The following is a 20,953-nucleotide window of genomic DNA, read 5'->3' on the forward strand; positions in this document are numbered from 1 at the left end:
TGGCGAGGGATGATCCTAGCCTAAGGCGAGAGAAAATCCTCTTATGGCATTTAAAAGCCAGAAGATAATTTTTCTCTGAATGGAAAGTCATTTTGAAAAGCTTAGCATGGTCCATTCATTCAGGTTTGAAGGGTTTGGCTTTTATATAAACACAACAAGCCCCAAAACATGTCTTGTTATTCACCATAAGGAGGCGGATATTTGGCATCGTTGTGTACAGAAATATGAAACTTTTAATATTTTTCATTGCTTAGTTTATTTATGGTAAGGTACAGCTGTGAGACATGAAAAGAAATATGCCGGTTTGAAATTGTTTTTGTCAATTACAAACCATTCTTAAGTCCAGACACCTCATATATGCCATGATTCTTGGAGTCTTATACCATAGAAGGCTGTGCTACCCTATGTTAGCTTTAATACTTCATACTGTTGAGCAGTGTCGGTTGCACTAACAAGTATATCCCAGATAGTAATTGGTATGCTTTGATGAAAAATCCACAAAATTTTAACTGCCGACCTGCAGAACTGATTGTGGGAGTTTAAGTATTTCCTGCAATAGTCTTGGAATTGTGGTTTAAAATGCTATTAAAAGGTATTAACGGCATACTTTAGTGGTTCATAGGGTTTAGGTATTTTGAGATTTATGAAAAGGAGAATTGTTTACCTTTTTGAGGATTTCGTGTCAAAATTGAAAACAATTTGTTATTAATCTCTCTTTTAAAATGTTTCGAATGGTAGACACTGCCAGAATGGCAAACTTTTCAGAAGTAAACTATTTCCTGAAAAATGCTTTAAATGATTGTGAATATTGCTTTCAGGATATTGCTGTGGTTTAACGGGTCGCCTTTATTGACATTCAGTATAAGCAATTCTGAATTGGCGATTCCGTTTTGTCTCGTTTTGAACGCTATTATGTTGGATGGGAGACAAATAAAAAACGTTGGTACAATAAACAAAATCTATACAGCCAAGCTTTGGGGTATGTAAAAACATGCTGACCTATCCAATAATGAGAAGCTACATTCAAATTTCACTTCTCTCTATTCCTGAGGAGAGGGAGGTGATTGGGGGGGGGGGAGGGGTGGATGGAGAAGGGTGATGGAGAAGGGTGATGGTTTGCAACTTATTTAGTTTTTCAAATAGTTCTTCTCAAACAAATCCCTGTCAATGGCCAGAGTTTTTTTAAATAATTTTTGATGTTTGTATCTTGCATACTGAACATGATTTGAGAGAAGGCAGCATGATATAACTTTAACCCTGTTGCTATATTGACTAGGGGCTCTAACCCCCCCCCCCCCCAACCTTAAGGTTAGGATTAAAAGATTGTAATAATTTGAAATTGTCTATTTGATATTAAAACAACCTGTGACTTTCATGGGTATCTCAATGAAGGTCAGCTTCGTAAGTGAATCCTGTAAATTAAAATGTACATCATGTTGGTGTTTGTTTTAGGAGAAAGCTGTTTCTGTGATGTTAGTGGTGTAAAGGTGTTCATGCCATTGAGATGGTTATATCCAGTTGGTATTTTCACTCATATATTTATTTATAGGTGCATTAAATTGGCAACATTTGTTTTAATTGTAGCTTTAGAAGAGCACTACCTTTCATGTTAGGTAGACTGCTCAAGTCTTTTTCTTATTTCAGAAGTTAAGTTTTGATATTTCGAAGTTAACTAAATTTATATGTCTTGTACAGTATACAAGAAGGTCTCTGGATGACAAAAATGTTCAGACGTAGAGTGACATGATTAAATTACCAGTTGATTAAGGATTATTAAGAATAGTTCTGAGGTAGATTTAAATGTGGCATTTTAGAGTCGGAATTTCATCTACTAGTTTTATGACAGTATAGTTTGCATTCCATCGTTTTAATATGCAGTTGGTTCGGGTAGTTCTAGTTTTAAGACAGACTACAGGAGCTGTCAAGCTTACATAAATACAAAAAAGCTGAGAACATGAGTGTATTTTTACCTTGTTTCATGCACTTTGACAAGTTAGAAGTTCGAAGTAAAGAAAGACATTTTCTGTTACTTCATGGGTTTGGTCAATTGTGAAAAACAACTCCATTTTAGATAAAATCAACAGAGGTGACACATGTCATGTAGAGAACGTTCTAAAGCAGACCTGCAAATTTTCTAGCTTCATTACTAGATTATATTACTAATAAAACAAGTCCAAAGTGTAGTTGTTAAGTGCCGGTTTGTCAGCCCTTTTGAAGCGGACTTTTTATTGATGTTATAAAATTCTTCTAAGCTGCATTTCTGTAGAACAAGGTTTGGCTAAAGTTATCACACTGTGTGATGATGGTAGATATTGTGGTGATACAACAACTCCCATGATGAAGTTAGTGTGTAGGACATTGGTTCTGTGGGATTTAGGCATAGTTTGGAAAACTATTTGGTTTTTTTTGGTTTTTTTTGGTTTTTTTTAGGGGGGGGAGGGTAGGGTTGGTGGGGTAGAGTTGGGTGGGATGTGGTCCAAAATGGTGCAATCAATGAATATAAGAGATTTGTTATGATGGTAAAGAAGATGATTGCTAATTTAACAAATTAAGATAAAACACAATTTTTTTTCTTTTCATCTTTTTCTCTCGTAGGGTCTTTACCATCTCAAGAATGGTTGGCTGAATTTAATGGGCGATACCGATAATGTAAGTATGCAGTAGTACTAGATTGGTGTTATTGATAAGGTGATGTATTTGTTGGTTTAGAGTGCGGGGTTAACAATTAAATTTGTTTCCTTCACCCGCACCCACACGATTAAAGATACGTCTTCCCTTACACAGGATTTGTATGTCTTCACCGACGTATATGGAAGTTTTTCCCTTCTGGGATCCTTTATCCATATACAGTACACAAGATAACAGGTTTCTTCACATTAAACATATACAGTATATAAATTGTGTAAACACAATGAGTTTAAATCGTGGGTGTCTCCTGTACGCACAGAATTTAAAGAGTCTCCGAAAGATGTAACACATGCTTCAATGTTTCTTCACCTTTTTACAAAGGTTTATATGTCCTCTTGTTGTCCTACATAAATAGGTTAACATGCTGATCCCCAAACTCTTATCATTATTTCTACTCGGTAACAAGTCCAGAAATGTTCACAAAGTGTAACTGCCCAGCCATGTCAGAGGTTTCTGTTTTCAATTTGCATTGCAAATGAGGTGCATATGCGTGAACACAGTTTCCAAACATTACACGTGAGGTGTTTCTGTCAGACAATTGAAGATCCTTTAATAACCAAGTGTCTGATGTCTTGTTGTTGTTTTAGAATGATTGATTGGTACCCATGCCCATTTTATCTCTAGTCTATGACCCTTTTATCACACAACAATTTGTGCAAGCATATTAAAGCTGGTAATGTCATTGTAAATGAAGGAACGTTTGCTCTGATGTGAGTACTAAATGTTCCATGATAAAAGTTTGTTGTTTTATGAAATATCATACCTTTTATTAAAGCAAGCATTTGCGACATTTCTTGATGTACTAGCATCTTTTAACCTCTGTCAGTGGGAAACATAAACAACAATATTCGTGACTTTCTGCCTGTTCGAACAAACAAGTGAAGTAAAATAAGGCTGCATTCAAAGCCAATCATTCAACTGTGGTAGAGAAACTGTGATAGACTGCCTGACGTTTCGATCCTTCATGTAGCAGTTTCTTCTTCAAAGGCAAAACTAAATGAAAACAGAAGACACATTCAAAGTAGACAGATGGACAGACAATTACATTCAACCAGTGAAAGAAAGAAAAGAATAAAAATAGACTGCTCAAAAGATATTACACAGATTTTTTGCAGTAGATAAGCATATTTACTTCACTCATCACTTTAGTACGTCTATCTTCTGACAACAAATACGAACACTCTACCATATCTAGGGCACCTGGTAACCTGTTAGCACAGTATACTCTCACATTGAACAGCCCATGCTGGTCTAGGGCCCTCCTTCTCAATCTACCACGCTCTCTCTTTCAGAACTGTCATACACTGCAAGATGACTAGATTCATACAATCAACAGCATTACATTGATAGAACCTGACATAGGTTTACGATTGGGGCACTATGCCCCCTCTCCCTCCCCTCTCCCTCCCCTCTCTCCCACCCCACCATCGTGCCATTTGGTTTAGCAGTCCTAACGGCTTACCCTCTTTTCTTTCATTTTGCAGGATTGGACTAAACATTGGTTCGTTCTGAAAGACAACAAACTCAGTTTCCACAAAGATTCTAAAGATGATGTAAGTTAATCTGGAGGATTTAAAGCAAATTATGCAAAGCTGTCTGGTCGGCTATAAGGATACCAGTAATATCCCCCAAAATCTTGGTGTTCTGAGCACCGCTATAATTAGTCTTTCAAAATTATCATATATACCAAAGGTTGTGACCATCCAGATTATTGCCAGAATTAAAACAAGTGGGGTTAGTTTAAGACCATTACTTGTCTCACACAGGGAAAATGCTTTCAGAGTGGTTTTATGCCTATTGGAGTTCTAGTATGAGTGGTTATATAATGCCTATTGGAGTTCAGAGTTGTTATATAATGCCTATTGGAGTTCTAGTATGAGTGACCATTATTGGACTTTCTAGCATATTTGTGAGGGATAATGATGACCTTTAGATAAATACCAACATTTATTATGTATTTTAGGAACTATAATTTTGTTTTTATTATTTTTTATTTAACCATGGTAAATATTTAATCATCATTCTATGTAGTCGTGCTATGTAGACTTTGCTTATTGTTGTCTCTATGTCTAACTGTTGCTGCACTGAGTTTGGTCTGACTCTGAGATTCCCACATGGCCAAAGTTGGCCTAGTTGTTCAGTGGTTCAGGTACCGTTTCCTTCACCTTTACATTGCTACAGTATCTATACAGTAGCTCCCAGTCTCCCATACCTGATTGTCATTCCAGTTGGCACACTTCCTGAGGTGGGAAACACTTCCCAGTGAAAAGAAAATGTTTTTGGTCAAAGTGTTTTAGGATTAGTCACAGAGCAAAGCAAAGCAGAATTTGTTATTACCTCCAGTAGATCTTTTCCAAAGTTTCTATCAACTGTTTACAATTATTCCTTTGTTGTGAGTTAAACTTTTCTGTATACCAAAGAAGAGTTACCTTCTGGAAAACTCTGCAAAAAATCTGATCTATACTTCATCTCCGTGGCCCCCTGGAACAATATCATTTAGTGTTCTAAGAGGTCACATTTTATGAACCATGTTTAACCTCAAGTGTTGACTTTTACAAGGTACTGTGTACATACAAAACCCAGTAACTTTTGAATTTGTGCCACGATTCGAAGACCATATTGAAAAGTGTGACTATGTACGTAACAGATAAATTTTATTCCACAATCCCTCCTGCATTGTACATTTAACTTCAAACATGATTCAATTTGTAGGTAAGCAATTTGGAAGGCTCATACAACCTAGCTGGCTCTCTGGAGGCTGTGGACTTTAACGTTGGCCGTAACTATGGATTTAAAGTGAAGGTAAAACTTAGAAAATTGTTTTCCCTGAGAATACCTGGAGTAGCTTTTGTCTGAAATCCTACTCAAAAGTGTTTCCATGTTTTTTTAAGGAACGTAATGCTTAAGAAAATGTTTGTAAATTGACAGACAGTGGAGAAAGAGCATCCACTTTGCCTTGCAAACTAGAGGGCAACATTCATGATTAGATTCCCTGGTTTCCAAATGGGAATACCAACTTCCTAAGTGTCTTTGAAATATTACAGACATTAATCCATGTTGAATGTTGTGTTGTTTGTGGAAATAAACAAATATTTCCAGTGTACTATCAACTTTTTGGTCATCATGATATGAGTAATCACAAGAGAAGGAACAGAGACTGCACTCTGATTTGAGCCATTCAAACAGCAGTTCTTCCTGTTTCATTACAACATGGATAATATAAACTCTGGTTACAAACTGGCAGTCAAGCTAGTGTTTGTAACTCTTGAGATAAAGGAACAACCAAGAAGTTTTAAACTACATATATCTTTTCAGTTAGATTATGGATACCCCCCCAGTTATGTGTACATATAACATGGTTCTGGCAAAATGCTAGAAAGTTTCTCATTGAATTTAGAGGAAAATAAAGGGGTTATATAATCACCAATATCTTTCTAAACTTGTAAGTAAGGATAAAAACCTATCCCCTCTCTTGAAAGAAAATTACAATGCACTTTTTTCCGTTTCTAATTTGTAGATGAGGTCAGAGGATGAGATTGTACTAAGTGCCATGACTGCTGCAATTCGAACCAAATGGGTCATCGCCCTCAACAAGGCTATCCTGACAGCCCGTGACTCGGGGGACGTCACCGACCCCCTCGATGAAGAGACGTTGTTAACTCAGAAAATTGAAGATGTGTCCGAGAGTGTTCCAGACAAGCCGACCAAAGAAGATGGGGTCACGGAAGTTGATTCCAATAAAATAGAGGCAGAAGAGGTCATTGAGGAGCAGAAACTCAGAGCTCCATCTCAAAGGATCAGAGACAGGAGGTCAAGAAGGGGTTCGCGAGAAGACTCCAAAAGAGATTCGACGTCCAGCAGGCTCTCCAGCGAGAGCGAAGTCTTTTTCGACGCGGTGACATGCCTGGAGAGGAGACAGCCAGAAGGGAGGAGTGATAGCCCCGATAAAGGAATCGCAGACACGCAAAGCGGGGAAATTAACGAAGTATTAGGAGAAGCTGTGAGTTGAGGCTTAATTAGAAAATATGACAAGGTTGCAAGTACTTTAGTACCTGTTGGTTATTTACAAATTGTCTTCACAATTCTTTTTAAGGGAGTAAATCATTTTTCACCTCTTTTGTGTTAACTTTTCTCTTTGGTCTATTTCCATTTTGTCCTGATATAACTGATATAACCGATTGTATTTCTGTCAATTTTGTAGGTTGATGCCCTCAAAGCTAGGTTAAAAGTTGTCGAGGATGAAAATGTCTCACTGAAGATGAAAAATTCTCAGCTGGTGGACGGCATCGAAGTTTTACGGAAATACCCTCTTGAAAACACTGCAGATGTGGAATTGTTGAATCAGGTATGGAAAAAAAAAAAAAAATGATGTTAAACTTGTATATTTCTTTCTGTCACTTGATTTCCAGTGAAATAAGGAAAAAACTTAAGACTGAGTCTCCCTCTTCCCTGTCAATGGTAAACTGATATAATGAGATAAATTGCTCCCCCCTCTCCCTCCTACCTTCCCTTTATAGCACATTCATGTACCCCCTCTACCTTTCGGCTACACGCCACTGTTCTAGGGAAAAGATGAAACTCAGTCTCCCATTTCCCTGTCAAAGACTAGCTTATATTGAGAGATAAATATAAATTTATTTATAAACATTGACAAGATTTGATTGTGGGTATAACAACTAGTCTTTAGATTAAAACTACTTTACATATAAGAATTGGGACAGAGGCTGTTACTTTCTTGAATTGATGAGAATAATTACCACTGGGGTGGGAAGAAATTATATGATGGAGTCTAAACTGCGCCATTGTGCCGGTTCTTTCCTGTGGACATGTACTTTATCAAATTCAACCAAACTGTTAGCTGACAAAAATAGTAACCTCTTAGTTTTGGCTTTTTTTTTGGTTTGCTTTTGGCTGGTTCAGATGGAGAAGTTGGTCAAGCATAGAAGCAAGTTGGAACAAGAAATGGAGGATGAGAAGATGAAACTGAAGCAAATGAAGAATGCTGCCGAACTGACGGATCAGAAAAACAGGGAGCTACAGGATCAGGTCGGATCCGTCAAAGACGAACTGGAGAAGAAATGCGGGGATTACAACAACCTGCAATCCCGCTTTGAGAAGCTGGTGATGGACCTGAAGGAGATGGAGACGGAGAGAAGCACATCGAGGACGAAACTGAAGGAAGAACGAGAGGCAACTCTGGACATCATCAACCGGCTAAATCAGAGGATAGACGACTTGGAAAATGAAAATCTGGGACTGAAAGACGAGATAAAGCAGGAACGGACGGTCGTTGAAGCCCAGAAGCAGAAATGCGAGGAACTGGAGAAACGGTTGGCATCACAAGAGGATGAATATGTTATCGTGGAGCAGCAGTCCCTCGTTCAGGCCACGCCCGGCAACGAGGAAACCGGGGACAAGTTGGCAACCGATTTAAAAGAGCAACTCGATAACGCTCTGAGGGAGAATCGAGGACTGCTAGCACAATTACAAGGTGCCAATAGGAGTACACAGATGTTAAGACATAAACTGAAGGAGAAAGAAGAAAAAGTGACCTCGGATGCTTCATCTCAAGGATTGGAAGAGTTCAGGGCGGAGATTGGGGAGAAGGAGGACGAAATTGAGGCATTAAATGAGAGGTTAAAGGTGGTGGAGGAAACTCGGGGTAACTTACAGGTGAAGTATGATAAACTAGTGGAAGAGACCTCGGTGGCTAGTCCACACAGAGTGACAGAACTAGAAGCACAGCTAACTCAGGTACAGGATTTGAGGCTGAAAGCAGAAGGAAGGATTTCAGCAGTCGAAGCTGAGCGAGATAGCTTGATGCATAAAGTCCAACTGTGTCAGTCTCAGATTGAGAAACTGGGAAACTCTAATGTAGAGAGAGAGGATGAAAGTATTTTGTATAAGGAGGAGATTGATCAGTTAAAGGAGGCCTTAAGTGTCATGACCACGGAGAAGACAAACTTAAACGACGAGAGCACAAAACTCAGGGAGGAGGTAGAGGAGAGCACCCGAGAGATTGCAGCTAAAGAGGAAGTACTCGAGATGTTGCAGCAGGAGATGAAACGTGTCAAATCGGAATGGAGGCAGCACAGGCACGAGGTCGACAAACTGAAGAAGGAAAACGATAAACTCCACAGCAACTTAGATTCTGCCAATGCTGAGGCAAAGTCGTTGCAAGACAAAGTAGAAAAACTCGAACAGAGGCATCTTGAGGGGCTCGTAGGGGCAGGTGAACCGACGCAGGAGGTCGCCCAGCTGAAGGAAGAGCTGGTACGAGCACGGAGTAGCTCGGATTCGGCGCTGAAAAACCTTGAACTGGAGATGGCTAGCAAGCAGGAACAATTGCAAATGATCAGCACACAGGCAGAGGATTACCAGAAGCAGCTGCAGTTGTTATCAGATGCTCTGAAGGACAAAGCAGAGGCAGTGCTCCGTCTTGAGGAGGAGGTAGCGTCCAAGGACCACTGTCTGTCCAGCACACAGGAGCAGTTGACCAGCAAATCAGATCGCTTGGAGAAGGAGGTGAAGAGACTGAGGTCGCAGTTGACCGTCGCGCAGAAGGAGCAGGACGAACGGGAGATCAAGCACCGTGTCTTTGAGGAGCAGCAGACGCAGGTGGAGAGAACCAACCAGGAAGAGATGAAACTGATGAGTGACCGCATACAGGACTTGACAGCGAAACTCTCCAGTGCCGAGAAAAAGGTAAGATAGGATGGTACGGGGCTACACTGTGACTGTTTTACTAGTACTTAGAGAAGGGTAAAATGCACTGAGTTTTACAGTGAGATTCTCTGTTACACTGAGAGTGTCTATTACGGGGTGAAAATGGCAAGGTAGGGATGGTTTGAAGGTGACAGTCTCCGCATCTGGGAAGATGATAAGATATTGTAAATTCGTTTGGCAGCAAAATTCTCTCCGTGGTAGAGGAATCGGTCAGATATGTTAGGTGTTTTGTTGTCAGTCTGCACCACAGATAAAAATTGGTAAGACATGCTTACGTTTAACAGTATCGCTCTGAACCTGTCCTAGTGCAAATTGGTAAGATAGTGTAATACTTTTGGCTTCGAAATTGCTCGTCCATTGTAGAGAAGACAGTGAGATATTCAAGATTTAGAAGTGTTGGAGGCACACCTAATATATCACACAGAACTAAGAGCAAACCAATTCCATAGAGAAATCCAAAAAATATATAAATCTTGATTAGAAGAACTAGCCATTTCAGAGAAAAAGGCAAACTGCCGTCCGAAAGGAAGTTCTAAAAATGTCACCATTTTTAGTTTTAATCCAACCAACTTTGATCCCTAAAGATGTCTTTGGATTTTCAGGTAAGTTTTGTGGAAGAAAATAAAAGTCCTCTCCCTGGAATAAGGTAGCCTTACATAAGTTTGATATTTTATTAAATATTGTCAAATTTGGTTTCATGATTGACCTAACAATGAGGATCTTTTGTCAACCATAAGTGATGAAGTTTATAATAATTGTGTTAGGATAATCGAATATTGGTCATTTTTTTGTGAATGTTTTAAGGTGTGTATTTTGGTACTCTACTGCTTGCAGAGAATTACTCAATATGTGTGGTCTAACAGAAGCATGTGTCCTTTAAAAGAACTTGTAATTCAACCGCTTTTAACCATGTAATGTAAGATAAATATACCCCATCAACTTGTCTGGTCATTGCCCAGTTGTCACTGGATGGTTGAAAGACTTGAGGGATCTTACAAAAAAATTGCATTCCCCTCCTCTTCCTGGACTCATTTTGTTCAGGAACTTTGTTTCTGAAATTCAGCCAGCTAGGTTAATAAACAGGTGAGAGGGAGGGGGAGGGGGAGGGGGAGGGTGCATGCTGACCCAAAAGGTCAGTGATTTATACACAGCCAAATAACAGGGTAACAGAAACTGAGAAAAAAACAATGTTTATTTCTCCATTAACTAGGAATCGAATCAGTGTGGGCCTAGCCTAAATAGGCTCATGTATTATGTGACTGTATTGTGTATTGATTACCTGGGAGCAAGGTAGGGGAGTAGGAGGGGGGGGGCCACATCCAACGCCAGCAGTGTTCACCTATTACTGAGAGTATATCCATTAACCATTCCACATTTCTTGATCTCCACTCTGCCAATTCTCTCTCTCTGTTATGTCACTGCTGCTGCTGACTCACATCTTCATCACTTTTTAAAGAATGGAGGAACTCTCATGATTACCTTATGTTTTAGGAAATAGTAATAATAGAAGGTTATCTTGTAAATCCAGAAAGGAGAGGACTGCTACAGGTTAGGATGAACTAAAGGCTGGGTAGCTCAGTGATGAACTAAAGGCTGGGTAACTCAGTAAATAGAGCACAGGATCTTGTAAATCCAGAAAAGAGAGGAAAACAACAGGTTAGGAACTTAGGATGAACTCAAGGCTGGGTAGCTCAGTCAATAGAGCATAGGATCTGTATGCCTTAGGTCATTGGTTGGAATGTCTAACTGAAAGAGTATTTTTCCTCTTCTTATGCCCTCCTTTTTTACCTGATATTTTTCTAGTCAGTTTCTCTGTTAATCCCTTTAGTACTGACTTTCCTTTGTTGTGGTCACTATCTTATATTTTCACAACTTTAACATCATATTATACAGCTTTTTCATGTTACCATTCATTAATTTTAATCATATAATCTTTATAAATCTTTATAATTGTACCCGTCTTAAGGGGGGAGAGAAACATTCGAGGATGTAGAACAATTATTTTACATGAAGGAAAATTGGAGGTTGAAAGGTTCCTGGAAATGTAACCAAAAACAAGTAAGCAAATGAACAAATAAACGAAGGAAAAATGCACAAATGAGAGGATATAATGTAATGAACAAATCATCCAATAAATGAAAACAAAATCTGAATAAAATTGTTAAATTATCCAGCAAAGATGTTTGACCTGATAATGAAACAAGGTGCTTTAGTTAGTTAGCAATTCTAAATATCAAGTAATTTCATCTCCACCTACAAGTCCACTTTTCTGGGAGCATCTTAGCTTTCAATCAAATCTTGGACTGTTCTGCATCCCTGTGTGGTCAGCCCAATGACCTTAAGCAGTAATTATTACTTTCAGTGGTTTGCAGATTTTTTTTGCTGTTTTCGTATTATAAGTCCAATTGGATATCAATGTCACTAGAAAGTCCATGAATTACAAATTTCAGTTTTGAAATTATCAATTTTTTATTTATTTTTATGATTTTTTTTTATTTGGAAACCTAACAAGGATAGAGTGAGCAGGAGTATTAGCACAAATGTTGATAGCTTCAAGATGCTTGGAATGGTATGTGTAGTAACACAGCAGTCAGCCTGTTGATTCATTGGAACAAAATGACTCCCTCCATTAATGTCATAGACCTTATTATTTCTGGTACTGCTTTCATGTAAAGCACTCCCTAGTTTTGAAAGAAATTTCAACTAATTTTAAATAATATATTTATAAAAATTAAATATGTTTATGGAAAAAAAAATCACCCAAAATAGTGATTTTTAAGGCTACAATTTAAGGCTACAGTCACTTGTTAAAGTTTGCTGTAAGCTAATCAGAAATGGAGGAGGGGAGGGGGGGGGGGAGGGGGATGTAAGGAACAGGAAAAGGAAGTTTAATTAATTATACCACCCTTACTGGTGATTTGTGATTGGTGATGAATATGCATGGTGTTAGAGTATGTGCACTCAAAAGGCTCACAAAAGATTCCAATCCAGCCCGCCAAGCCATATTGGCCCAACCACTTTACGTATGTGGCCCTGTAAGGCCTTATGCTTGGGCCACCTTTACTGGCCTATGCTGCACATTGCTTAATCTAGGTAGTGAGATTTTGGTTCCCTCTGGCCCTTTGGGCCAACAGGTTTCTTTTTGGCCTTCGTGGTAAATTAATTCAGATCCCATGTGTTAGACTAAAATGAGCTGTATTGGATGCAGACGACAGATAAGGTTGTGAAATATTTAATAATCACCTTCACGAGGCTGATGATGTTAAGAGAAAGACTGGTAGATTTTATTGTAGGAAAAGTCAGCTAAACCAGGATAAGTTACATAACAAGGCACTGCCTTACCAGGATAAGGCACTGCACTGCACAAAACAAGTCACTTCCAAAGGTTGTGAGTTTTCATGATCTAATATCAAGCATGGGTGGGTGAAAAAACCAATAAGTGAACAGTTTGCATTATGTGAATTACTCAAAAAGTACCCAAACACTAAAGTGATTAGCCTACATGTATTTAAACTTTGCTTGAAGATATTTTATTTTTTTGAGGTGGGGGGCTGGAGGTGGGGCAGTGTTAGCTTTGTGTTGGTACAGAGATTTTGCAGTGGTCCTGCAAACCTTTCTAGAAGGCTTAAATCTTTTTGTCGGGATCTTATTGTCTTATGTCACGACTACTCTCGGTCCAATCATCAGGTATTGACGTCTAGTAAAGAATCCAAGGGGAGTAAGCATAAAAGCTGTAAGATCCGTGAGGCTGAAGCGGCCTCCAAAATAGCGGCGCTGGAAAGCCAGGTCCAGTCGATGGAAAAGAAATGGAGGATTGCGACCCACAAACTTTTAGATGTGACCACCAAAGAAGTGGAGCTCCGAAAATTGTATCAGGCTAAGTGTATTGAGTGCAGCAGATACAAGGAGCAAAATCGCTCGATTCAGCGAGAGCTGATCCTACTCCAAAAGAAGGTATAATAAAAAAAAAAATTCAAAAAAGATTTAAAAAATAGCTGCTATGCTTCGGTGGTTAATTTTTTGCCTCTGGTCAAGGGCTGTCGGTTCGTCCCTCCACCCATACGTCCATCCAGCCGCCACTCTCCCTCCAGTAACCATCCATGCACCACATAACACCTCTTGCTTGTCTGTCCCGACACCAGTATTTATGGGACTAACATGTATTTAACCGCATTTTATATTTCACTCTAAAAACCATCAATTTTTTCTGTGTCGTAATCTGGCTACTTGAAAAAAAAGATGCTGCGTTTAGAGGGAAAAGGAACAGCTTTTTCTTGCTAAGAAGATGCTTCCACGTGCATTGTTTTGTATTTATTTATTTTTCTGTTTTGTTCACTTGGGTTGGTCGGTAGTCCGTAGTCGGTGAACTAGTAGTTGCTGGGAAGGATCTACTTTATATTAACTGGTGCTCAGTAGTAGTGTGTGAATTACCTATCATTAAACATCTTAACAAAGCTTTTGGTGCTTTGGTGCAGAGAACTAACAACATTGTAATGACGTTTATATTTAATTCTAACCTAAATACTTTACATTGGTGAATCGTGAACAGTTGCTATTTTTTTTCCTAGCATGAGGCGTTGAACATTTGCTCTTGTGGTGTGGTCTGGTGTAACAGGATTACACCATTTGGCTACTCTGTGCACCATCATTGGTGCTCGAGGGTGAGAGCCATTCTTCAAAAATGTGGCATAAAAAGCCAAGTGTGATTACTATAGGCAAAAGCATCGAAAAGATTATTTTAATTTAAGAAAATGAAGGGAAATTTGCTGATCGGCAACTTTTGTGGTAAATTTTCAAATTAATTTGTTTTGTTGATAAATTCCAGTTGGCTATTTTTATGGGCAGTTTTACAATTTGTTAATTGATTAGGTGGTCTTGATCAATGAATGGATAGATTTGCATTTATAACATATAGTGTTAGAAAATGGACTCTTGTCTATCGTAGGATAAAAGGAAAAGAATTAAACTCAATTAAGAGATCAATCAATCAATCAATTGATCAATCAATCAATGAAGAGCGATTTGAAGTTGTTGGTTAGGGAATGAAGAGTAGGTTAAGAAAAGTAGCTGCACTGTGTAATGTTTAATACGTTCAATGTATGTCGCTTTACTCTTTGGAAGTATTAGAATCAAGCAAGTTTGTGCAAATTGAAACCGTCTGTGATCATTCTGTAATCTTTTGCCACATTTTTGAATATGCATGAGTCATTTGTATCCAACCAATCATATCAACCTCTCTGTCTACTTTATTTATTAATCACCTAATTAGCATTTCGTCACTCACAGTCTCTTGACCAAGTAGAGAGGAGACAAAAATCACTGTCTTAGCTGCTTAAGAAAAAAAATCAGTGAAATTTGAAAGAAAAAAAGTTCTCATTTGCATTAAAAAAAAAATGCCTTTTTGATTTTGAAAAAGAAATTCATGGAAAGCTTGAGCATCTATGTGAATGTCAGGTGAGGTAGTATGTAATCGTGGTGTACAGAGCCAACATTGGGAGTCTTATGGTTTTGTAATGTATCTGCATATATATATATATATATATGTATGTGTGTAATGTATCTCCATATATATATATATATATATATATATATGTGATAAATCTTCTGTACAGTAAGGAATTAAAGTGAAGTAAACAAGTGGGGATTCACTATCTGATACTTTTGCGGTGTACAATGTAATTATTCTATGCATTGACATGATTACCGCAATGTTAACTGTCACAGCAGAAACTGGTGTCCTTCACAGAGAATTCTTGGGTGTGTGAATGTCTGGAGGGGCAGGGGGAGGGGGAGGGGGTGGGACAAGGCAAGTGGAGGAAGGTCTCCATCGTAATTGGAATTGATGATGGAGCTCTGTATATTAAAAGGTAGCAGTAGTTGCAGTGTTAATCATGCTTGTGGATGTTCAATAAGTGATGAGATCATGAGAGTGCTGAGTGGTTTAATTAAAGAATTTCGCTTGAAAGCATCAATCTCATGCCTAGCTGGCAGGACAGACTTTAGTAGTCTTATTTCTTATCATTGAGTCTCGTTTGTGTCGTCTTTAATTAATTAGAATTCAGAACACTTTCGACAAGGGCTGTGCTCTGCGTGTCTCTCAGTATGATTTAGTGATAACAGTGGTGTATCTATAATGGAGAATTTCATCTGGAAGCCGAGTCTGAATTTCGTTGTAAAACTGTTTAGATATATTTGTCTCTAGGAACTTCAGTTTGATGAGATAGATCAGATTGATTACATAACGTGACGTACCTCTATTTGAAAAGTCTAAATTTGAGGTCTACAGGTGAGGTAGATCAGATTGATTACATAGTGTGTACCCTTCTTCAAATGTTTTATTTGAACCTTAAACTAGGTTTTAACATTACCGTAACCAGTAAATTGTTCTAAACATGCATTAAATCTGGTTTGATAATGATTGAAACTGACTGTAAGTGGTTGTTATGAAGCTATTTCTTTGATCAAGTTGCTTATGTTGCCATATCAAGGGTTTCAGCACAACTGTAATCAAGGTACTACTGTATGTTGCTATAACCAGTTCTGTCAGTCTTACTGTAGCTTGGTTTCTACATAAATGTAAGTAGGTTCTAAAGTGGACTTGACCAGATCTGAGGATAGTTGTAACCAAGTTCCTATACTGTTTTAAGGAGGTGTTTACATCATTGTACATTGGTTTCTACATAAATGTAACCAGATTTCAGCATTTCTGTATGCAGTTTTCATTGTTGCTTTTACCAGGTTTCTACATTAAGTATATCTGTTGCTGTAACCAAGTTTCAGGATAATTGTAACCAAGTTCTGCTGCTGTAGTAAGGAGATGTTTACATCATTGTAGTTTGGTTTCTACATGAATGTAGCCAGGTTTCAGTTGATGTGTTAAACCAGGTTTCTGCATTACTGAAACTTGGCTTCTACATAAACGTAACCAACTTTCTGTTGCTCTAACCAGATGGTTACAGCAGAACATACTGTGTTTCAGTAGGTCTAGAACGGTTAATATGTAACAGTTTTGAGAACGTCTGTATGCAGGTTTCAAAGTTGTTTTTAAAGTACTACTGACACCTAGCCAATTTGCCCCATATTCAGTACATTTGCTGGGTATCATAATCTCATTAAATATCTGTTGAAAGTTTCCAAAAGCTGCTTTGTTTTCCGAGATAATACATATTTGAAGTTTTGATAAATCTGGGGAAACTTATTAAATATGTGCAAACTATGACTTGGAATGTTGCGCTCATCAGAATTCTTATTTTAGTCCTTGATAAGTTTAAAACCCCAAATTACAAGCCCACATATACCATTTGAATTATATGATGTTCCTCTTTTCAAAAAAAGACAGTAAAATATTTCCAAAAATCGCCTTAGGCCACAAACCTGTGTTCAGTGTCTTTGAAATGAAGGTTGTAAAAATTAATGGATAACATAACAGAAAACTTAGGCAGTCACTCCCTTTATATCATCGATGTGCATTATAAGCTAATGTTTATTCATAAATAAAACAAGAATTGAGACAAGACTTGTAAAATGGTCAATCTTTGTTGAATTGTAACGTGAGTTGCAGCTATTTTCATGATTTCTAATACCTATAAGTGTGATTAGGACAGTAGTGTTCACAGGTGTCCATAGACCTTTAACCAAGTTGCTGTGCTGCTATAATAAGGTCTCATAACTACCATCAGCAAGTATTTCTGTTGGCCTGGAACTGGCGAGGTATCTGTTGAGTTCAGGTCAGGGAGTTTGTTGAGCACAATACGTATATTATATCTCCACTAACAACCACCTCACCAAGCAATCATGCGAAGCATCTTGTTCATACTTCATATCTCAGCATCTTACTTGCCACTGGCCCTGACCAGCTGTACTCACCATTGGCCATGTTATCAGCATATACTATCAGCATATACTATCTTTCATTCACACTCATTGATGATATATATATATTTTTTAATTATTTTTTTCTATGAAAGTTCTTCATTATTACTCTATACCTGCATATCCATCTACAAGTGCTCTCTATTATATCACCAGTCTAATGCTATCCTTTCGGCTCCTATATATCTATTGCAGTATTTAAGGACCTGATAATGGTGCTAAGGCTTACTAACAGGTATCAAGGTTTTAATTTAGAAATTTAGTCAAAAAATAATGGTTATAGCAGGTGGAGTACTTTGAATTTTTTTTGGGAGAAAAATGAATTGACATGATTCTAATCCTGTCCCTTCCTATTCCTCCCCTCCCCCCTTCCTCCCACAATATATATATTACAGTCAGTTATTTCATAGGGCTTATATTCAGTTTATGGTCTTAGTATCAAAAGAAGAAGGGAAGCTACTAACTTTCTGTTTTTGTGGTTGAGGTAAACTTATGATATTGAAATTATTGGTATTACATATAGTTGAAGCTAAAACCTGCAACGTTTTGGAAGCACGGTCATCTATGTCGAAGAAAATAAAAGAAACAAGTGAATTGTTGATGAAAAGGTTGACATGTGATATTAATGCTGTGATATCAGGCATAGTGTTGCATGTGACAGAATATCAATTGGGGGATGGGAGGGGAGGGGGGACACACGCAGAACACAATAAAATTTGCACAGTGAATTACCTTAAAGCATTTAATTCAAATATGCTCCATTAGAGGAGGATTCAAGAATGTGAACTATTTTACATTTTTCATCACCAGGCTTCAGATGTCGATCAAGTACTAAAAGATCATAAACAGCAACACCAGAAGACCCTGGATGACCTCAAGCAATCGTACACAATCAAGATGCGCTCTATGGAAGAGTCGAAGAGGAAAGAGCATGAGGTGGATTCTGAAGCACTGTCCACAGGTTGGTATTCCACGAGGAGGATGGGGTAATAGATATACAGTACTTTAGTTGGGGGGATTTTTGTTACCATATAATAATATAAGAAAGGTTTCATTTGTTTTAACAAACTGCCTATTGACTACAGAAAGCCTAGTGTACATCAGTAAATGTATAAAAGGCCTAATGAGGGATTGATGTTGTGATCCTTGCAATACAGTAGCTTTTTTCAGAGTCAAGATAATGTTAACAGCCTTCTGTAATAGGAAGTACTTGTCACTGTGGCCAAGTACTAGAAATGGTTTTCAGTAGACCAGTGTTGTCTAAATTGTGGCAGTAGACCAGTGTTGTCTAAATGTTGGCAGCATATCAGTATTGTCTCAATGGTGGCAGCATACCAATATTATCTAAATGGTGGCAGTAAACCAGTATTAATAATAATGGACATTTATAATGCGCCGGTATCCGTCAAAAGAGACGCTCATGGCGCAGTGACAAAAACTGTGCGACAGCAAAACACAAACAGTAAACATAGTACAAGACAATAATGCAAGCAAAAATGGGCAACATTGAACAATTAATTAAACAGTTTTCATCAGATGAGTCTTGAGAGAGCATGTTGTGGAAGGCTGTTCCACAGAGAAGTATTGTTTAAATGGTGGCAGTAGACCACTATTGTTTAAAGGTGGCAGTAGACCAGTTTTGTTTAAATAGTGGCAGTAGACCAGTGTGTTTATAGCAAGGATATTTTCAGTTTGCTTTTGTGTGAGTAGTGCCAACAGGAACTACACAAGATACACCTGTATCCCATCCATTACCTATGAGTGTTCCCATAACTAGATCATCCATAAATATAGCTACCTATCATTGATATTATCCTGTCTTTACTCTACAGCATAGCATGGTAGTGTTGTTGTGGTCATGTCACATATATGCCATTAAGATGTGTTTGGTTTACCCAGTTCTGTATTGCTTTTAAATCCGTTTAGCTCTTGAAGCAGTGAAGAGAGTCTATGAAGAACAACTACAAGAGGAGCTTAGTGTGATGCAGGCAGGAACCACTAAAGATGTGGATTCCATGATGAGGAGACACACGTAAGTGACATAGATGGAGGATTATTACAACTATGTGTCATTATTTCCTGTTCTCTTGTATCTTTGACCAGTGTCAGTATGGCCTCTAGCTTTCACAACAGTTGGCTGTATTTCTACTGTGTTATATATTTTGGTATGTTGTGTTATTCTGCAAACCGATGGGGAGAACAGAGGCTGGATGCCACTGATATTTAAACCCTTGGTTTGTAAGAGAAGCTGTTTATAAACCTTTATGAAACCCTATAAACCCTCTTTCGATTAAAGATAATGCACCAAACGTAACCTCTGGGAATGTTTCAGTGAATCCTTGCCATCACAGAACCAATGCTTGTCGGTTATCAAGATCCCGACTGGTTCACTTTACTCTCCACGGTTCTTTTGCTTAAACCTTTTTTAATACCTGAATTTCCTTATTTATAGGGATGTCGTTTCTCACATGAACAAAGACTGGATCATCATGTCCGGTAAATTTTCGGAGCTTTGTCGCGAGAACGCTCAACTCACCAGCACAATCAACGGATTAAAGAAAATGTTGACAGACACCCAGGAAGGGATTAAAGAAACCCACCAGGATTATCAGAGTAAGATCGAAGAAGTTGCCAGCAACATATCAGACATGAAGACAGAGAAACAACCCAAGCGTGGCGAGGAGGAAAGCGAAAAGCTTAGATTGATGAATGTAAGTCTCTCTTGCAACGATAGAAATCCTTGGGAGGTTTAAGGCTAAGAGAAAACTGTCTTTACTTTGTGTGTATTCAGTATATCTTCTTGAGTTGTAAAGGCCATCCAAGAAAAACCGGCACTGAGTATGCAGTTATTTGGTATTCTAGTGAATTGGCAGCATGCAACATGAAAGTTAGGTAATACATGGCAGCTTCTCTGGATGGGACATGAACAGCAGTCGATAAAATCTGCATCCATGAAGCCTTTGAGGTAGGTGCAGAAACTTCTCCAATGCAGTTGAGTGCAGACACCCCTGGTTGCAAGTAATACGTCAACTGCAGATACAAGCCAGACAACTGTAGGCAAGCAAATTTGACTGCAGGTTACAAATGTAACCTGAGGGTAAATATGCAGGCGGGTGCTGACAAATGTGTGTGTGTTACTGAGTTTGCAGGTGCTGCCAAAGTTCCCCTTTAATCTAAATACAGCTAACTATCAGTACAGAGTGGTATACCTTGATTGCAGGTACTATTTCCAACCTCATGTATGTTTTTCTCCCCCACCCCCATGCCCTTGATGATACCCTCACTAGCCATATGTGTATTTCTATTTCTCTTCCCTCTTCCCATAGATAACTCTTCAACTAAGAGAGTTAGAACTCAAGTGTGCTCAGGATGAGCTGAATGCTCTGAAAGGACTCCAGGACGCCGCCGACGAGGTCCCTTCAGATATCGAGGAACCAGACGGTGCAGTAGGGGGCACTGTCAACGAACAATATCGTAAGGAATTTAGCAATTACTATTCCTCAGATATCAACATGTTTAAGAGCAAACAAATATTTGCCTTATTGCCACATGATTGCCAGGATATCAGGATATAACATTTTCCAACTGATGGGCAAGTTTTGCAATAAGAAGGAATCACAATTTCAAAAAGTTTCCCGTCATTTTTTGTGATGATTCCTTCAAATTT

At 38.4% G+C, this 20,953-nt stretch overlaps 1 protein-coding gene across 2 annotated transcripts in view; it reads left to right on the plus strand.

The window, feature by feature from the left end:
• The window catches only part of LOC139959566 (uncharacterized), a 66,824-nt gene that overhangs the window by 41,529 nt on the left and 4,342 nt on the right, over positions 1–20,953 (plus strand). Inside the window, exons 8-18 of one of the 2 annotated variants that reach the window (XM_071957285.1) lie at positions 2,596–2,649; positions 4,173–4,241; positions 5,401–5,490; positions 6,206–6,688; positions 6,890–7,033; positions 7,609–9,393; positions 13,102–13,368; positions 18,097–18,247; positions 19,213–19,318; positions 19,739–19,997; positions 20,613–20,760. In XM_071957285.1, coding sequence (XP_071813386.1) covers positions 2,596–2,649; positions 4,173–4,241; positions 5,401–5,490; positions 6,206–6,688; positions 6,890–7,033; positions 7,609–9,393; positions 13,102–13,368; positions 18,097–18,247; positions 19,213–19,318; positions 19,739–19,997; positions 20,613–20,760 — 3,556 coding nt within the window. The remainder of the gene's footprint in view (positions 1–2,595; positions 2,650–4,172; positions 4,242–5,400; positions 5,491–6,205; positions 6,689–6,889; positions 7,034–7,608; positions 9,394–13,101; positions 13,369–18,096; positions 18,248–19,212; positions 19,319–19,738; positions 19,998–20,612; positions 20,761–20,953) is intronic. The other variant, XM_071957286.1, reaches the window with a different exon arrangement.

The sequence above is a fragment of the Apostichopus japonicus genome, chromosome 19 (assembly GCF_037975245.1).
Source record: "Apostichopus japonicus isolate 1M-3 chromosome 19, ASM3797524v1, whole genome shotgun sequence".
Taxonomy (NCBI): Eukaryota; Metazoa; Echinodermata; class Holothuroidea; order Aspidochirotida; family Stichopodidae; genus Apostichopus; species Apostichopus japonicus.